This window comes from Macrosteles quadrilineatus, unplaced genomic scaffold (assembly GCF_028750875.1).
Source record: "Macrosteles quadrilineatus isolate MER2022 unplaced genomic scaffold, UCM_ALF_1.0 Scaffold_1__1_contigs__length_201487025, whole genome shotgun sequence".
Classification (NCBI taxonomy): domain Eukaryota; kingdom Metazoa; phylum Arthropoda; class Insecta; order Hemiptera; family Cicadellidae; genus Macrosteles; species Macrosteles quadrilineatus.
Window position 1 is genome coordinate 125,332,693 of NW_026542594.1, and position 20,300 is coordinate 125,352,992.

Genomic DNA, 20,300 nt, shown 5'->3' on the forward strand with positions numbered 1-20,300 from the left:
CTAGACTTCAGAGTCTCCGAGAGAGTTGCGCAACAGTCCCCCGATTAGTCGGGCAACTGTTGCGCAACTCAAAATCGCCTGTGTGCGCCTGGCCTAAGGTATCTGCAAGCCTAAAATGCTATTGGAGGGGAAGGAAACAGGTCCGCGACGTAGGAAGTGCCGAAGTAGTGAAGTAAGTACTAAAGGCAAGATGTCCGGACTGTGGGAACTGTTTATGACCATTATATTAAGGTATTTGCAATCCTATGATGCTATGGGAAGGGAGAGAAACAGGTCCGTGACGTAGGAAGCGGCGAAGGAAGTAGTAAAGGCAAGCAGTCCGGACTGTGGGAACTGTTTGTGACGATTAGATTAAGGTATCAGCAATCCTATGATGCTATGTGAAGGGAGGAAAACAGGTCCGTGAAGTAGGAAGTGGTGAAGGAAGTAGTAAATGCGAACAGTCCGGAGTGTGGGATCTGTTTATGACCAATAGGTTAAGGTTTTTGCAATCCAATAATGCTAAGGGAAGGGAGGGAAACAGGTCCGTGATGAGGAAGTGGTGAAGGAAGTAGTCAAGGCGAGCTGTCCGGATTGTGGAAATTGCTTATGACGATTAGTAAGGAATCTGCAATTCTAAAATGCTATGGAAAGGGAGGGAAACAGGTCCGTGACGTCGGAAGTGGTGAAGGAAGTAGTAAAGGCAAGCAGTCCGGACTGTGGGAACTGTGTGTGACGATTAGATTAAGGTATCTGCAATCCTATGATGCTATGTGAAGGGAGGAAAACAGGTCCGTGAAGTAGGAAGTGGTGAAGGAAGTAGTAAAGGTGAGTTGTTCGGAGTGTGGGATCTGTTTATGACCAATAGATTAAGGTATTTGCAATCCAATAATGCTAAGGGAAGGGAGAGAAACAGGTCCGTGACGTAGGAAGTGGTAAAGGGAGTAGTCAAGGCGAGCCGTCCGGAGTGTGGAAATTGTTTATGACTATTAGAATAAGGAATCTGCAATTCTAAAATGCTATGGAAAGGGAGGGCAAAAGGTCCGTGACGTAGTAAGTGGTGAAGGAAGTAGTAAATGTGAGCAGTCCGGAGTGTGGGAACTGTTTATGACGATAGATTAAGGTATCTGGAATCCTAAAATGCTATGGGAAGGGAGGGAAACAGGTCCGTGACGTAGGAAGTAGTGAAGGAAGTAGTAAAGGCGAGCAGTCCGGAGTATGAGAACTTTTTATGACGATAGATTAAGGTATCTGGAATCCTAAAATGCTATGGGAAGGGAGGGAAACAGGTCGGTGACGTAGGAAGTGGTGAAGGATGTAGTTAAGGCTAGCAGTGCGGAGTGTGGGGAATGTTTGCGGCAATTAAATTAACGTATCTAAAATACTAAAATGCTATGGAAAGTGATGAAAACAGGTCCACGTCGTAGGAAGTGGCTTAGGAAGTAGTAAAGTATGAGCATAGTGTGAGAACCGTCTGTGGCAGTTAGATTAATGTATCTTCAATCCTAAAATGATATGAGAAGGGAAGGAAACGGGTCTATGACTCATGACGTAGGAAATGGTGAAGGAAGTAGTAAGGCTAGCAGTGCAGAGTGAGGGAACTGTCTTTAGCAATTACATTATCGTATGTGCAATCCTAAAAAGCTATGGGAAGAGAGGGAAACAGGTCCACGACGTAGGGGGTGGTGAAGGAAGTAGTAAAGGTGAGCAGTGTTGATTGTGGGAATGGATTAATGCATCTTAAATGCTAAAATTCTAAGAGAAGAGACTGTAGACTGTAGGTTAAAATGATTACGAAGCACGAATCGATACATATTTTCGATACATTCAATCATTTACAATCGAAATTTCCAACTGAGTTGACAACAGCTGATGTTTACTCCATAGAGGCTGTAAACGATTTTTGGTACTTTCCTGTTAAAGGGAACATTCATTACTATCGATGATTTTTTTCACGATATATCGATGTTTTTTTCCGATCCATTACAAATTGACAACAACTAACTGATCTTGTTTAGGCTGAAATAGTCTGTTATATGGATTAAGAAATGAAACTGTTCTAAGCTAACCTAACATAACCAACCAAACTTGCTGTACCATTTAAAACTTCCGTTTGGGTTTGATAATAGAAAAGGCAAGTTAAACACGGAATTTTTAAATGTTACAGCAAGTTTGGTTAGTTATGTTAGGTTATTTTTTTAGAACAGTTTCATTTCATTAATGTTTGTTGATACTGAACAAATAGTTTTCGTAGTTGTCAGCTGATGTGTTTCAATTTGTTAATATCGATGTATCGAGAAAAAAATCATCGATAATAATGAATGTTCCCTTTAACAGGAAAGTACCCGATTTTTACTCCCTAAAGAGTAAAAATGCTACTTTAGACCCGCAACGCATGCATTAAAACGACTTTTACTGCAATATGCCAAACCAATATAATATGAACCCTTGATGACTCCGCTCAATTTTGTGGATGCCTCTGCGAACGCCACCTAGTATTGAAACAGCTGTTAAGATTCATTAATTCCATTTCTCATAAGGTTAACATGGGAAACTCCAGAGCCACTGGGGCGGAGCCGATTGGACGGATCACGAAATTGATGGTGTATAAACCTATTCCATGAAATTCTACACGTATGTACCAAGTTTTGTGGCAATCGGTTCAGCGGTGTCTGAGTTTATCACTGCCAAACAAATATATATATACACATCCTCTTTTATACTTATAGACTAAATAAACTAAGTAAATACAACAACAACAATTCTTTTAAATGTTTAGCCCAATCCAAACTAACCAATACAGTTATTTTTGTTTATACGTCAAGTTATGACAATGAAAATAACCTGTAACAGCTGTTACCGATAAAATGGAACTTTCAAGGGCCCTAGGAAAGAAACCAGATTTTTCCAGCCTTTAGACCAACTCCAATAGATTTCTTATGGCTAAATACCCCATCGCGAGAAATCGATTGGAGTTTTCTAAAGGCTGGAAAAAATCTGGTTTCTTTCCTAGGGCCCTTGAAAGTTCCATTTGATCGGCAACACATTTTTGTAGCGGCAGTTAACAAAAACAACTGTTACAGGTTATTTTTACTGTCATAACTTGACGTGTAAACAAAAATAACTCTATTAGTTAGTTTGGATTGGACTAAACATTTAAAATTTTTTTCTAAAATGTATGGTGGATGTTTTACTTTCATAAAACATATAAAATATACCACAATATTCTTTTCCCAGTCATCTTCGTGTTGCGAAGCATGGGTATAGTGGCTATAGTTTGAAATATTTCAATAATACAAATCAAGGAAAATCAGATATACCAGTGAAATTAGTTGTTCCTTTTTTTCTTTCAGGAAAAAAGTACGTCTTGGAGATTTAGACTTGGATCCCAATGTTGTAGACGGTGCTAATCCTATGGATTTTGATGTGGAAAAGGTTACTTGGCATGAAGGATACAGCAACGCCAGGAAAGAAAATGATATAGCATTAATAAAACTGAAAAATAAAGTAAAGTTTACAGGTAATGTGGTAAATACATTTTAATTAGGTAGTGTATTAAAACAAGCATGTGTATGGCTATTGATAGATGTCCCCCTATGATAGATGATTGATGATGAAAATGTTATACAGAGTACCAATCAAAAACTAACAGAAAAAATATGATTTCAACAGTGATAGCCTTTCCTCTTGGTGAGATTTACCTGATGATCGGGAAAAAGGTTATACAACACAAACACATAGTGGTTCTGTACAGCTGTGCTTTAAGATGTCAAAAGTGATAGCCTTACCTCTTGGTAAAATTTTCCCGTTGAAGGGGGAAGTGGTTATACAACACAAACACAGAGTGGTTCTGTGCTTTATGATTCCAAAAGTAATAGCCTTCCCTCCTAGCGAGATTTACCTGTTTAGGGGGGAAGTGGTGTGGTTATACAACACAAACACAGAGTAGTTCTGTACAGCTGTGCTTTATGATGTCAAAAGTAATAACATTCCCTCTTTGTGAGATTTACCTGTTTAGGGGGGAAGTGGTGTGGTTATACAACACAAACACAGAGTAGTTCTGTACAGCTGTGCTTTATGATGTCAAAAGTAATAACATTCCCTCTTTGTGAGATTTACCTGTTTAGGGGGGAAGTGGTGTGGTTATACAACACAAACACAGAGTAGTTCTGTACAGCTGTGTTATATGATTCCAAAAGTAATGGCCTTCCCTCTTTGTGAGATTTACCTGTTTAGGGGGGAAGTGGTGTGGTTATACAACACAAAAGCAGAGTAGTCTGCAGGTATGTTGGTATTGTTTGGAAGACAATCAAACTATCACTTAAAAGTAAACATCTAGACATATTTGATTGGGAAACAGTACATTTAGAAGCTTTGCACTCTATTTGCTCGTTATTGTGTACCTTAACGAATACAACACCTCATGAAAAGACTATTTGTCTATTCTAGAAGATCTAGTAATGGTAAGACAACTCAATCTTGGCTCATGAACCCAGGTCCAGTGCTCATGAAACGGCCTGTCAGGAGCTCGAAATACGAACCACTTGTTAAAGAAGTACTGCTCCTTGAGGGGAATCCTGAGTATTCTCACATAAGATAAGCAGATGGCCGTGAAACTACAGTGAGTTCCAGGCAATTAGCACCTGTAGGAAAAGTGTCTAGATATGAAGAAGACTCAAATTCCAATCTACAAATAATTAAAAGTAGCTCTGAAGTTAAGATAGGACCTGAGCCTGTCTTAAAATATGAAGAAAGTCTGAATAAGGAGCATTTTGCTCAAAGGAGAAGCTCCAGGAGTAAACACCCGCCTTTGTATTTAAAAGACTATGTCAGCGAGGAGGGGAAGAATGCCATATAATTCCTCTCTATCTGTACAGAGTAACATCTGTTCAAATGTTTAGAAATTGTTTTTGTTTAATATGATGTTAGTTGGTTCATATTGTTAGCATTGTATCATTATTCTAGATTATTTGTTCAATAAAGCCTAACTAAAGGCAATTTCGATTACCTAACTAAATGCTAAAGGTAATTTCGTTTATCAACAAACAACAAACAACAAGCTTAATTCAGCCCGATTGTAGTTTTTTAAGGTGAATAATTCACTAAGGTACGTACATTTGAAAGGGTTTTTCAGAATTCGTGTCGGATATTTTAGGGTATTATTCCTGGGTTAAAAACATATCCAAATATCATATTTAAACTGTCCGGAAGTCCTTAGTTACTCACACAGCCGCTTTTAAGGCCAGATTTATTTAAGTTTCAAAACCATTTTATTTTTTAACCCCTTTGCTTGACCAGAATAGTTTCATTTTATTTCCCCAAGACCTACAGCCAGTTTACCTATCCATCCTATACCAGTATTCAAATTTGCCGCCATACCCCACTACCTCAAATCAAGAGTCACCTGGGAAGTCCACTGGGTCACATGACTTCACTTCTTCAATATGGCTGGAACAGCAGGAATCAACAGTATGAGGTACTCCTATTTTTAGCAATTCCTTTTAGTTTCGCCTCCTCCTACTCATTTAAATTATTCCTAATCGCTTTATTTTCAGCCGCCATTTAGTTTTTTCACTTATTAATTGTTTTCTAAAATGTGGTAAAAGAATTTTATAATTTTTGTAGCTTTTTCTCGTTGTCATAAATGTTTGTGCGAAGTTTCAACTTTGTATCTTTTACCACATTTGTAGAAAACAATTAATAAGTGAAAAAACAAAATGGCGGCTGTGTGAGTAACTAAGGACTTCCGGACGATTTAAATATGACACTTGAATATGTTTCTTACCCAGGAATAATACCCAAAAAAATCCGACACGAATTCTGAAACACCCTGTATAATAATAACATTGCTGTGTTCCAGCGGTCTAACTTCTGTCCCTTTTGTTTAGGTCTTATGAGGCCGATTTGTCTGCCTCCACCTCAGTTCCAGGATAACTTATTTGTTGGATCCTTTCCTACAATTGCAGGATGGGGAAAGTCTACTGTAAACAATGCCGGTATACAATATTGAATTTCTTTTCAATTTCATAAATTGACAAGTTTTTTTACAGTATAATTAATTTCTAAAAGCTAAAAACATTTCAACAATAAATTCCAAAAAAGTAGTAAAGATATAAACCTCTGTGGTTTTTATTTGTGCTAACTCTAAATACCCCCGCCGCAGCAAACCTGCATACTTAGCGAATTTCCATTTGCCTGATTGGATTTAAACTAAAATGTCTCCTTAAAAATATCACATTTATTCCCTATTTAAACAGAATTAGTTTAATGAGTACCTTTTTTTAGGTTTGCTGCAACAGGGAGGGTAAAAAAGTTTTTTTTAATGTAAAATGTAAAAAGGTACTGTGGTAGCTCGGCCGCTTAGAAAATGACCTGCGCGCCAATGCTAAACCAATGCTGGAGGAGGTCGCTTTCTAAGCGGCCGAACTATAGTAAGAAATCAATGTATTTTCCAAATTTGATCAAAATATGTTCATAAACAAGCAAACTACAACAGTTGACTTCTTCTCCATAACAATAACATGGGAATTTTAAAATTACAACTTTTTTGAATTTTCTCCGTAACAATTAGGCTTATAATAACGTTTCAATATACTAAATTATTTGTTTTTTTAAGCTCTACAAAATGGTTTAAAAAGAAATTGTGAAATTTTGTGTTTTTAGGGTCAAAAATGGGAAAACCCTATTTTTACCCCATAAAACCCCCCATAAACCCCCGTTCCCATAGTCCGATCATGCTGGTTCGTGAACTCATTCAAGTTTATCCCGCCTTACACCTTCAAACCAAATTTTATCAAAATCGGACAAAAATTACTCAAGTACTCGTGCGGATGGACATATATATATATATATATAATATATATATATATATATATAAAACATTTTGAACGAATGATGTTTTTGGCCTCTAGGGGCATCATAATGAAAAAGTAAATCGGTCCCGGGCCTAGGTCTTACCATGAGACCTAAGGTAATAGCTACTTCCCTATAGGGAAATTCGCTAAAACAGAAACGTATACTCTTTCTATAAACACGAGGTAACAAAAAATATCGTCCGCCGCAAAAACCTGCAGCCTATGCAAATTTATATTTATCTGGCTGGATTCGATCTAATATATTCCCTGCTAGATTCCAACTAAAATATTTCCAAAAAAAAATGATGAGATTTATTAATTTTGTTAAATAATTTTAATTTTATTGACCACTACAGGTTTGCTGCTACGGGGAAGGTCATGAGGTGTGTTTTTCAATTGAAACATTGATAGCTTCGTATGAAATAATCAAATTTGCCAAATTGTCTTTGCTCGCGTTATCATGCTTACGGACATAAATATATATAATATACTGTATATATAAATATAATATATAATATAATATTATTTAAATTTGGACGGATGGTGTTTTCAGCCTCTGGGGAGCTCAAAACAAAAAAGTAGATCGGTCCCGGATCTAGGTGACCTACCATAAAATCCATGAGACCTACAAGTATAGCTTATTTCCTATATGTAAAATTCGCAAAAACGAAAAAACCTTGATTCCTAATAGTTTGAATTTTTGTTTCAGCTTCCTAAATAGTAGCCTGCAATACTAGAGGACCCATGCTGCTCGGCAGCGATAAAATATATATAATATCCGAGAAATAATCAAATTTATGAGAAGCAAACGTATACAAAAATATTACCAATACTGGAGCTATTAATTTTTAATCATATAAAAACCTTATGAAAAATAATTTTTGTGTTGGTTTTTCACTTTGCGATTGAATGAAACGTGTACGATTTGAATACATAATATCTTAGATGAAAGCCAGTATTTCACTGTAGGTTCTTAGACTAAAATATATAGGTTTATTAAATTATAACTGGTGAAGGTACATCTTAAATTGAAGTAATAATTAGAAAATAAATCAAATTATTTGTTTTGGTCGGGTAATATAGTAGGTAAATATTTGCCGATGCTTTATGAGAAAACTTGGCGTGCAAACCTTCAATTTGAGACCTCATTCATAAAAATCGGTTCGGTGGAAAAGCCAAACGAACTCGGAAAAAACCAAATTAAACTCACATAAGAAATACATGAGAAGCAAATTTCGTTAACGTGTAAGCCGAGTGGTATAATATATAAATATATGTCGATGCTTGATGGCAAATCTCTGTGTGCATACCTTCAATTTGAGACCTCAATCATGTTAATCGGTCGGGTAGAAGAACCAAACGAACTCGACAAAGAGAAACCAAATTTAACTCCCATAAGAAATACATGGGGGCAAATTTCGTTTACGTATACACCGAGTGGGACTATAGATAAATACATGCCGATGCTTGATGGCAAATCTGTGCGTACATACCTTCAATTCGAGACATCAATCATGAAAATCGGTCGGGTTTAAGAGCCAAACGAACTCGGCAAAGAAAAACCAAATTTAACTTCCATAAGAAATACATGGGGAGCAAATTTCGTTTACGTATACACCGAGTGGGATTATAGATAAATACATGTCGATGCTTAATGGCAAATCTATGCGTGCAAACCTTCAATCTGAGACCTCAATCATGTTAATCGGTCGGGTAAAAGAGTCAATCGAACTCGGCAAAGAGAAACCAAATTTAACTCCCATAAGAATTATATAGGGAGCAAATTTCGTTTACGTATATACCAAGTGGGATTATAGATAAATATATGCCGATGCTTGATGGCAAATCTGTGCGTGCATACCTTCAATTCGAGACATCAATCATGAAAATCGGTCGGGTAGAAGAGCCAAACGAACTCGGCCAAGAAAAACTAATTCTAACTCCCTTAATTTCTAACATGGGGAGCAAATTTCGTTTACGTACAAACCGAGTGATACTATGGATAATTATATGCCGATGCTTGAAGGCAAACCTGTGTGTGCATACCTTTAATTTGAGACCACAATCATGAAAATCGGTTGGGTAGAAGTGGCAAACGTAGTCGGAAAAGAAAAACCATTTTTTGTTATGTATAAGATGGCAAACCTTTAAATAGAATAGTTATTTGAGTAACTATTGTGCGAAGTGCAGCACTATTTTTTCCTATAGTTTCTATAAAGCATAAATAGGACCTATTTAGTTTTAGAACCACTATACAACATGTTTTTAGGTTCTAGTATTCGAGGTAGTATCTTTAAGTGTTGCCAACTCATTTTCTAGCGTAAACATATTTCGTGCCTAATAAAAGCACACTGTTTTGTGTTGTTTGATGGCCAAAAAAAAGTGTGGCAAAAATGTTCACACGAACTGTGTGTGTTAACTGTGGTACCTGGGGACCGAGCCATGGCTCGGTGTAGTTTATTTCGATTGTAAAAGCAATATAAAGGAAACTCACGTTTTATTTACAACTAATTTTGGCTTTTATTATTTAAGTTTCAGTGGATTTCAATAATTTATTACGAAGGACATTTTAGCCTGGCAACCCTCAAGACATCAATTTATTTTACAGTAGATAAAAGGTCGCTCGTTTATAATAGCCTATACTTGAATAAACATTGTTTTAACATTTTGTTTAAATTAAAACAGTTGATTACTTTGGGGATTAAGTTTTAGTAGGAGAGAGCCAAGTTAAATAATCAGTATTTGATCGGAACTTGGAACTATTTTCACCTATATTGAGTTATATTCAGTGTAATCTTTGCTCAATAGTAACAACTGTTGTTTTTCCTTTTGTACTGTGCTTTGTAATTTGCTAGTATACTGCGGGTAGATGGCTTATTATGAACTTATGTTACAACTTACAAGTCTTTTGTTTACTTTTTCCTTGTTATTTTGTTCAACCAACATGGTTACTTAGGAACCATAAGCCCATAAGCCTGATGTTAAAAAGTGTTGTCTTTCAAATTTCATTTTTTTACGTAATTAGATTTTTGTTGGCAGTTTTAACTGCATCAAACACGTTTTTAGGCAAGAAATTAATTATTTACAACATTTGAAGGAAATCGTCGAAGCCGTTTTCGAGATCTTTGTGCAATCATTCATACATTCACGCAAACATTGCTCATATTAGAGTATAGGAAAGGATAGGATAGGATATGATAGGATAGGATATGAAAACCAATAATTTATAATAGTGAGATATTACTTCAGGCATTGGACAATTTTTAAAAATAGACATGGATAACCTTATTATACAATAGTGATTAGTTACAGGTCAAACTACCAGGCTTCTTGAGGCAGAGGTTGAGATTCAAGATACATCAGAGTGCAGAAGAAATGTAACCTCTACCTCTAAACTAAGGAATGCCATCATTGACCACCGAGTAGTATGTGCCGCCTCCCCAGGCAAGGACTCATGCCAGGTTGGTAAAAAAACATTTCATAACCATGCAGTATGACTTGAAAAACTGTGTTACAAATAAAACTAGTTCTATTTCAGATACAGCGACCCTGAACTCCCCCCCCCCCCCCACCCTTACTTCTATAAACTTAAACCTGCTTTATTAGTTTTTGTGTTATTCTGTATGGTTTAATTTTTAATTATGCTCCTTATACCTCACTATCTTAAAAATGTGCCACTTAACTCCCTTTAAAATAATACATTTTCCTTTAAGGAAAATTTCCTTTAAATCAGCTGATCGGAAAATCCAAGCACGGCGTCATCATTGACCACGCTGATCCTGACATGCAGTCTAGACATAACTCCCGCCCGATCACGTCGTGTCCCGTTACCATTCTAGTATTGCCCTTCGTTTTAACCCATATAAATGTTCGTTTTTATGTTCGTGTACGTGTTAAATGTATTTATTTATTATGAATTGACGACCTTCGAATGAAGCTAGAAGACATCTGTACTGGCCCGACGATGACTCCTTTGTGAGTCGAAACCGGTTGCATTTAGCAACACATTGGTCGCATAAATGCAGGTATTTATGCCAATTATTTAGAATGATGATTATATTTATGTCCTGTCTGATTCTCTTCTTCTACCGGACACTCTTCTCTTCATCGAATTCTTCTTCCTTATTTTAATGGATTTAACCAATCTCCATTTATGAATAAAAACTTCTTACTTTCCATTATCATAACCTTTATTTTACTTTCTCCCCCTATACCATTGTATATAGAGAAAGTATTGTATTCGTCAAAATTTTCGAGTTTGAGTTTTGAGTGAATATATTCGTTTTGGGTCCCCCTGGACCCAATAAAGTGATTTTTTAAGTGATGTATGTGTGTGTGTGTGGGTGTGTGTGTGTGTGTTTGTGCGTGCTGGTGTGTGTGCGTGTGTGTGTGAGGATGTGTATCAGAGCTGCATATTACACCTGTAGCCCGATTTTGATGAAATTTGGTATGTTGGTACTAATCCATGGTATCTCCAGGCGTTTTTCTTCATTTTTTTAAATTTTGTTTTTTATTGTTGATTTTCCCATAAAATCACAAAAAATCTTCTTTTTTTAATGGCCCGAACGATTTTGATAAAAAAATTATTATGTTGTAGCCCTTTAACTTATAAACAAAATTATATAACTCCCATTTCTGTAAAAATTATGGATCAAAAGTTGTTGTAAATTTTGTTATTTTCCAATAAAAACCCCCATAAAATAAGAGAAAATCATATTTTCTAAAAAAAACCCGGTTTTGATTGGAATTAGTATGTGATAATCCTTATAATTCTTAACAACATAGTGCAACAAATTAGACATAACTGTAAAAATTACGGCTCAAAAGTTATTGTAACTTATGTTATTTTCCCATAAAAACCCATTGAAAAAACGGAGAATTTGTTTAACCAATTCTGATTGAAATTCTTCTGTAATGGTCCTTTATTCTAAACCAAATAGTGCAACTCCATCCCATTCCTGTAAATATTACGGTTCTAAACGTAATGCAACTTTTGTGATTTTACCTATTAAATATCATACTATAGTTACTCTCATCACTTACCCATGGTAAAGGTTGTTGGCAAGCTAATGGGAGAAAGTATGTGTCAGATTGCTGATATCGTTTATATGCTATGTCATATCACAATAGTTACAAATTAAGGTATTACTCTCTTGTTCATAGGTGTCCACCCCCCCCCCCCCCCCCCCAATGCCAGAGGTGCAATTATCCCCCATTTTTATGCTGCCCTCTATTTAAACCTCCCCCCACAAATTTACTTAGCAATTTTCCCTTACCACATAAAACAAACATTTCAAATATTTAGTAAAATTGAGGTAAAGAAAAACAGGACAATCAAAATTAAATGTTTAATAGGAAATGTAATTTAACAATACAAAATTATATCTATAACTAATGGACGAATTAGAACTTTTTCGATTTACAATTCAGAATCTCTACTGTCAGACAACATGTTGTCAGTATTGTAATAGACAACGTCTTAAAAACGTTCAACAATATACTCGGTGAATTACTCTTCTCCAACACAGTACTGTACAATATATTAGGGGCGTAGATTTTTACAGGGATTAAGAATTCAAACAACTTTAAGTGCATGAATACTTTGTGTGAAGTACTTTGGGAAAAATTATCTTGTTTCAAAACTATTAGATATATTGAAAGCAGAGTCAAATATGGCAGACTAGGAGGGGTTGACCACTCCCAGGCTGCCTTCTACGAAAATCACTGGGCAAAATACCCACAATACCTTAATTACCACCAGAACGAAATTTTTTGTGACGTAGTAATCTTATAATTAATTTTGATAGCCCCAGGATTGCGTTTTATTACTAATAATGGTAGAAACGCATACTAAAAACATTGAAAGACTTGAGGGTTTTACTTAACCTACAATGTTGCCTATAAACATGATGACTAGATCTTGTGAAATGGTTGTGGATTTGGTTTGACAAAGTGAGGTTATCTAAATTCTTCTTAACATAACATAAACACACAAAAATATATACATTTATCACAGTTAAAATCTTGGCTTGTTTGAACAAGGGCCTACAGTGCTCATTAGGGTCTAGCCTACATTAAATAAAAATCCTCACAGCCTTTTTCTGAATCACGAAAACTTCACTTATGTTGTTCAAAGGTTTATTGCGGACATTTTCCATAACGATTGTAAAAACAATACACAACGTTTCGGGATCTGGAATCTAATCCCGTCCTCAGGTGAAAAAACTCATTCATTTATTCATATCAACGGATACACCATTTACAAAAATGTGTTTTAAGCACATGAGCTCCGCCATTTTGTTGTTTTATTTTTCCAGGGACCGGAAGCAATGAATACAAGTATTCATTGCCGGAAGCCATTTCTGTTGTCTCCGTGTTTCCGATTGGTCGGCCATGTTGTTTCAGACTTCAGTCTCATTGCGAACGGTGGTATTAGTGTTCCATTGTGTGAGCTTTTTACGTTACACCTTTTATAGATTATAGTGTTTTGCGATTGGTTATTATTTGCATGTTGTATCACGACTTGACTGCTATACAGTGCATATTTTTTACTGCTACCCTCTGTAGTGTATTCCAACTTAGGTTGGGCGTTTGTGTATTGTTAGTTGTAATGTGTTAGTTTTTTGTTACATTTTTTTGTTATATTTTTTATTATATTTTTATTCTGCTCATGTGCTTAAAACACATATATTTTGTAAATGGTGTATCCGTTGATATGAATAAATGAATGAGTTAAGTTTTTTTTTTTTTTACCTGAGGACGGGATCAGATTCCAGATCCCGAAACGTTGGGTATTGTTTTTTACAATCGTAATGGAAAATGTCCACAATAAACTTTTGAACAATATTAACTTTGTTAACATTGTTTGTATAGTTGCATATTTGATTTTATATCCATTATTGTCTCATTTAAGTAGTAGCATGTTAACTTGTTGATTGGAACTCATTATTGTTTCATGAATTTGTTGTGCCAGTATTACTCTGTATTTATTAAGAGCATTTTCATCATCTTTCGGCATCATTGCACTTGCATGTAACCTTATCATTAAACTGCAAAGTCTTTATTGTAAATAGATTGTAATTGTAATTTTGTTATTAATTGATTGTATATATTGTTCATTATTTAAGTTATTTGAAATCTAGCTGTCTTGATTGTTATTATTAACAAACATTGTAAAAATGGTGGAACCGTCGATAGTAAATAAATAAACTCACCATCACCAACAATGAACTTCAAACAAAGAACTTAACTTATTTTTGAACTATTGCCCCAGTACAAAATAGCATAGAGCAAAACACTATGAAAAAAAGCAAAATAACAAGATCTTAAGTAATGACTAGGTAAGCTAAATCTAAGGCGACGCAACATGTGGACAACTTTGGAAAGCTTTGAACAAACCTTAGTAACATGAGTATCCCAAACTAACTTAGGATCAAGATGGACACCTAAAAGTTTAACGCTACTGTCATCATCTGCCTCTTTTGGTGCTCTTACGTCTAGAGAAAAAGTTATATTCTGTGTCTTATTCAAGTTAAGGAGAAATTTGTTAGCTGCACACCATTCAGCTGCCTCTTTAAGAACTACTTCATTCATGGTGCAACAAAGGTCATTACAATTTTTCTCGCTTCTAAAAAAGGTCGCATCATCAGCAAACATGACAGTACTAGCAGAGACACATTATCAGGCAAGTCGTTAACCATAACCAAAAATAGGAATGGGCCCAGGACCGAGCCCTGCGGTCTGCTGTAGCCCTGCTGCGGTATACCGTACCCAACCTGGGTAGCGACTGGCATTGAACCCTTAACATTAACTTTTTGTCGCCTATTTGTTAGATATGATTCAAACATTTTGATTTGAGGACCGACTATCCCATAATAACCTGATTCAGGCTATTAAGTCTTGCCAACGGCAATGTACAAGCGCGAATTGATAGAGTTTTTTATTGTGTTTTTACAATTTTTAGAAGTAATAAAAAACACGTTCGCTCCTAGGTGGCATTATAGATTAAAAGAAGTAGATACTTCTTTTAATCATAGTGTCTACTTCTTTTAATCTATGGTGGCACATATATGTTCCGGGTGAGGTGTGTCCACTGTATAGAAGATATAAATATACCATGTAATATACCATATAATATTCCACTAATATACCATGCAAAGATAGAATAAAACTAATTATTCTAAGAACTTTTATACAACATTCAACTTACTTAACAACTCGCTTCAAAACAAGTCAACAACATAGTAACCCCTGGTAACCATAGTCATATGAGTAAACATACAAATATAATTATTTGTATGTTGTATGTTGTATTAATTATTAGTAATCTAAATCACATGTCATTCCAATACATCCTCTCTCCTATGATAAAATGTTAAAACTGATCCCGCAATGTAGGTTTAACTTCTCTTCCGGTCCTAGTGAAATACCGTCCATTAACCTTTCTGCCTCTTTCCCATTTCACTCTATTTTCTTCTTTCTTTTCATTAGACGTTTAACTGTGTTTTCGCTCTATTTTCCGTTGCTAAAGCTATCTTCTCTCTCTTATAATAAAGAGATCTCTCTCTTAACGGCAAAAAGTTTACCAGCGTACGGCCAATCTGAGTATTACACTACCTGCAGCCCAAAGTTAAAATTTCTAAAATTAGGTTTTAACCTATGCAATGAGTTATTTTCAAATTCAAACTCAAATTCAAATATATTTATTTAGGATATTACAAGTCCTCGCCAAGTTTACAAAACTTGTCGGCCAGGACCAATAGATTCAAAAAAATGACAAACAAAGTTTACAGATTTTTCTCTTTTTCTTTTGTTTTGTTTTTTAAGTACAAAGAATTATGAAAACTAGTTCTAAGGCGGTTCGTGGCAGGCACTTATTAATAGCAAGAGTGTTTTGGCAGCTAAACTTAATTCTAAAAGCGTTAAAAAGAAGTGTAACGAATAAACAATAAATAAAAGGTAGGAGTGAAAGCTCATATAACCAACGGCATTCACCTAGATTGCAATCTTTTGCTGTCTTTGGAATTGTGAGTTTATGTCGTGTGCTGGTGGTAGTGGAGCGAGTAAGTGTCGAGAGAAAAAAAAGAGTTGCTTGACAAGCTTGAGTCTTGTTTGTTCGATTTTGATACTTTTATTCAAATATTAGTAGTCAATTTCACTTTAGAGCAATTTTTTTGATGGCGCATATGTGCCATAAATATTATGTTTTCTCGAAAATAAAAGGTTGTTTTGAATAAAACAAACATGATATGTAATCAGGTTAGATTTAATTTACAGGAAAACTCTTCAAATTAATAAAACCCGCTAGACAAAACTACTTTCTTACTTTACAAAACATTGCGTTACATTTCTTTGGAATGTCGAGGAGTTTACAGAAAAACATGTTTTCAAAGTGTTCAAAAATTCCGGAAAATTTTTCTTTACACTGTTTTACATTATACTTCCATAAAAGTTCATTCATCTGCTGCTCATTGTTCATGCCACGCCGTGAAGCAGTCTGGCATGCAGAGTCCAAAGCTCTTTTTTCGTCATCTTTGCAGTCACCACACACGTTAAACGTAGTTTAGGTGCCACAATTGTCGCATAACAGAGAAGAAGCGCAGTTGTGGAACTATAATGTCATATATGTATAGACTTCAAACTGTTTTACTTCATGAATGAAAATGTTTAGAGATAAAGTCGTTCTCTTTGTCTAAAGTAGACAACAAAATTGTTGGTCACAAAATTTAAACAAATAAAAAGAAGAAGGTAGCTTCTAATGTTATTCTTTTGTGACAAATTTAAACATGTATTTTTAGGATTTTATAAATACTACCGAGCGGAATCGTCTAGAATTTCAATGGTATCTTCCCAGGGGAGTCATTATTATTTGTGCAAAATTTGAACGCTATTAAGTTAGTGCAACGGTTCTTGAGTTTTTTGCCCTAAGCGGACAACTCTGACAATCTCTGACTCCGCTACACACGATGGATAGATTAGTTCACTCATATATTTATCTAATGACACTGAGTAGTCCATTTCCAAACTAATCATCAAAGGTGAATAACTAAATAACTTAGCCTTAGCGTTAGCTGAAAGGCTTTTTCAAGCAAAGTTGGAATCAAACATAAATTATTTGTAAAATGTTTACCAGTTTGTGTGAATTGGTCGATACATAACCACACTCATCCACATCTCACTCTGAAATACTGGTACAATGTCAGAGTGAGATGTGGAACAGTATCAATTGTTATCTCCTGAATTTCGGCTTCGAGGTCACACCCTATAACAAAAACAAACAACTTTTATCCAAGATATTGTATCTATTCAATAAGATTTATTTCCTTCAGGGGGACTCTGGTGGACCTTTGATGCTGCTTAAGGATATAAGAAGAAATGGTGGAAATTACTTCCTGATGGGAGTTGTCTCCTACGGCTTCGGATGTGCTGAGGAAGGCTACCCAGGTGTTTACACGAGAGTCAGCGAATACATGAGTTGGTTAATAGACAATATGGATCTATGAACTCCTAGCATTAAGTATTTATTTGAAAATATTGTATTATCATGACTGTACTCCTTTGATCCCTGAAAAGTTGTTATTGAAGCCAATACACATGTAGCCAACAAAATCTTAAGATATCAGGCAGTGACAAAAACATCGCAAACACATAAGTAGTAATATTCTGAAAATATTTGTAAAACATGTCTGTATATCATGACAGCTATCCATGTTTTTTGTACCACACACACTGCAACAATCATGGATTTATTACTATAAATTAGGATAGGTCATTCATTTACACTGTTACATTGAGAGCATTCTTTGAACATGTACCTATGCACCGGTGACTTACTCATGGGTACCAACCCGGGGCTCCCAAACAGTTAGTCACCAATTTACGCTGCACATCGGAATGAAGTTTATAATTTTATTAACTATTTACTTTATCATATTAAAATTTAGCAAACTTACCTCCACAGAATAAATCATACATTATTGTTTAATACAATCCATCAATTTGATAAAACAATCAAAAAATTATTTGATGGACCCGCCATCTTGCATATGTCCAAGAAACTAACCAATCAGAGGCCGCTGTTGTATTACACACTGTTGCGTATTCCTAAGAAGGTTTTTTACTAATAAACTAAGTGGACTGTATCACCGGTCCTGCAATGGTACACCGATACATGTTTCCAGAACGCGCTCATTGTTAGTAATTTGGAATGATTCGTTTTTAAAAATAAATTGTTATAAGGATTATAGTTTTTCAGTTACCTTTGGACATAGTGGAAGTAAACAAATAATGTTTTTTTTGTCCACCCCCCTTTACGTTTTACTGGACCAAAATAATGAATGGAAATACCCATTTTTAGGGTAGTTTATAAAATAGTCATTAGTGTACCAAAGATTTAAATATTTTCAATATTCAAGTACAATCCTAATACTTGTGTCACAATGTAAGTCTCAAAAGAGAATTCATTAATGAAATTCTAAGAACTGTTTTGGTTTAGTGCCACACATACTATAAAAAATGATTAGAAAATTCTGTAATAGCTAAATTATTTCAACTAATTAATGTTACAACTGAAAATTTGAAATTAGAAATGTATTGTGTGGCCGCTACACTATTTCAGTATAAATTTTACCTTTAAAATGGAAAGCAATAAAAAATATGCCTGATAACACTTGAAACACACATATACAGTTAAACTAGATGGTAAATATAAGTTATCTATGTAATATAGTAGGTAGTTGTGATCGATTTTTATAGGACCACTATTATAGGTCAACTACTGTCTTGTTGAACAGTATAGGTGTAAATTTGTTTTAAGTGTTATTTATTATTTTAGAAATATTTTTATTTTGTTTCCTTAAAATTAATATCACCATTGACTATATAACACTAGTGTTAAATAGTCAATGATATCACGTATGCTGATTAATAAGTTACTTGTTTAAATAAAGAACTCTACTACACTAATACTAATTTACAGAATAAGAAAAAGGTACCATACACAGAATTATGTCATGGGATTAAATACTCTGTCACTTTGTAACGTGCCGTTTTTCCCGCTCGGAATATATACGCTATTCCGTGGTTATAGCGGGAAATACGTCACCAACTCTCGCCAGCGGATCGCTCAAGTCGGCGTGCTGGGAAGTTTCCAGGGTTCAGATAAAAATAATTTATTTAATTAACTCAACAACCTAGCACAGGTACAGATTTGTATACTCAAATGTGTAGTGTGAATCAGGTGTGAACTCAGTACCGGTAACCAACAATGCTACAGTACCATCATCATCGTTCACACCTGGGAACAGCTGATTAAATTAAATTTAACAATAATGAAAAAGAATCTTAGAACGAATAAAATTCTAAAACAAACTAATGTTGTTTAAGAATTTTACAGTTATATACAACTAGCAGAGCACCCGTCCTTCGTACGGGGTTGGCATATTCAGGGTGATTGATATAAGTGTGCCAGCCGTTTTTTAGCGAATTTCCCTATAGGGAAGTAGCTATTACCGTAGGTGGCACGGTAAGACCTAGACCCGGGACCGATTTACTTTTTCATTTTGATGTCCCCAGAGGCCAAAAACACTATTCGTTCAAATTTTTATATATGTATATATATATATATATATATATATAGACTTATATATATATATATATACGTCCGTGAACGCGATAACTTGAGTAATTTTTGTCCGATTTTGATGAAATTTGGTTTAAAGGTGTAAAGCAGGATAAACTTGAATGAGTTCGCGAACCAGCACGATCGGACCATGGGAACGGGGCTTTACGGGGGGTTTTATGGGGTAAAAATTGGTTTTTCTCACTTTTGACTCTCAAAACACAAAATTTCCCAATTTCTCAGTAGTGGTGAACCCACAATATGACCTCACTTTCGGCGTTTTAGAGGCACTTTTAGGGCACTTTTTATAGGGGAAAAATGAGAAAAATGAGTGGCTCATTTTTTTGGCCACTTTTTTAAAGACCCAGCTCTCGACCTATACACCCCTATATAAATTTTCTACTTTTTTAATACTGAAAAATACTTCTGGAATATGGCTCATTTTTTTGACCACTTTTTTAAAAATCCAGCTCTTGGCCTATACAAGCCTATATAAATGTTCAATACCATTGTATAACTCTATTCCACATCCATTCGAACATGTATATCTCAAAATCATGCAAGGTTTGTACGCGAACTCGGGGGCGCTCTATGGCTATGTGTAAATTATGCCTGACTCTAACGAATGACTGTGAGTGTACCTAATGACCCTAATTAAAACCAATTGTCAACATTTTCTGCCTGTCTTGTGCCAATCTGTCTGGCATCAATCTGGTTTAACCCTTTCAGTGCTATGAAACGATATATTGTTGTTTTTAAAAATCTCTAAGGGATATAGAGAGGAAGGTTATTTTTAATAAAAAGTAGCAAAACGGCCATTGGTGACCTGCATGTTCATAGGATACACT

General features: G+C 35.2%; 1 protein-coding gene across 2 annotated transcripts in view; it reads left to right on the forward strand.

Annotated features, from left to right (window-relative positions):
- The window catches only part of LOC128984411 (venom protease-like), a 56,750-nt gene extending 38,677 nt beyond the window's left edge, over positions 1–18,073 (forward strand). The window contains exons 5-8 of one of the 2 annotated variants that reach the window (XM_054403731.1): positions 3,333–3,499; positions 5,868–5,975; positions 10,140–10,294; positions 17,162–18,073. In XM_054403731.1, coding sequence (XP_054259706.1) covers positions 3,333–3,499; positions 5,868–5,975; positions 10,140–10,294; positions 17,162–17,335 — 604 coding nt within the window. In that variant the 3' untranslated portion in view covers positions 17,336–18,073. The remainder of the gene's footprint in view (positions 1–3,332; positions 3,500–5,867; positions 5,976–10,139; positions 10,295–17,161) is intronic. The other variant, XM_054403737.1, reaches the window with a different exon arrangement.
- Positions 18,074–20,300: the final 2,227 nt, after the last annotated feature.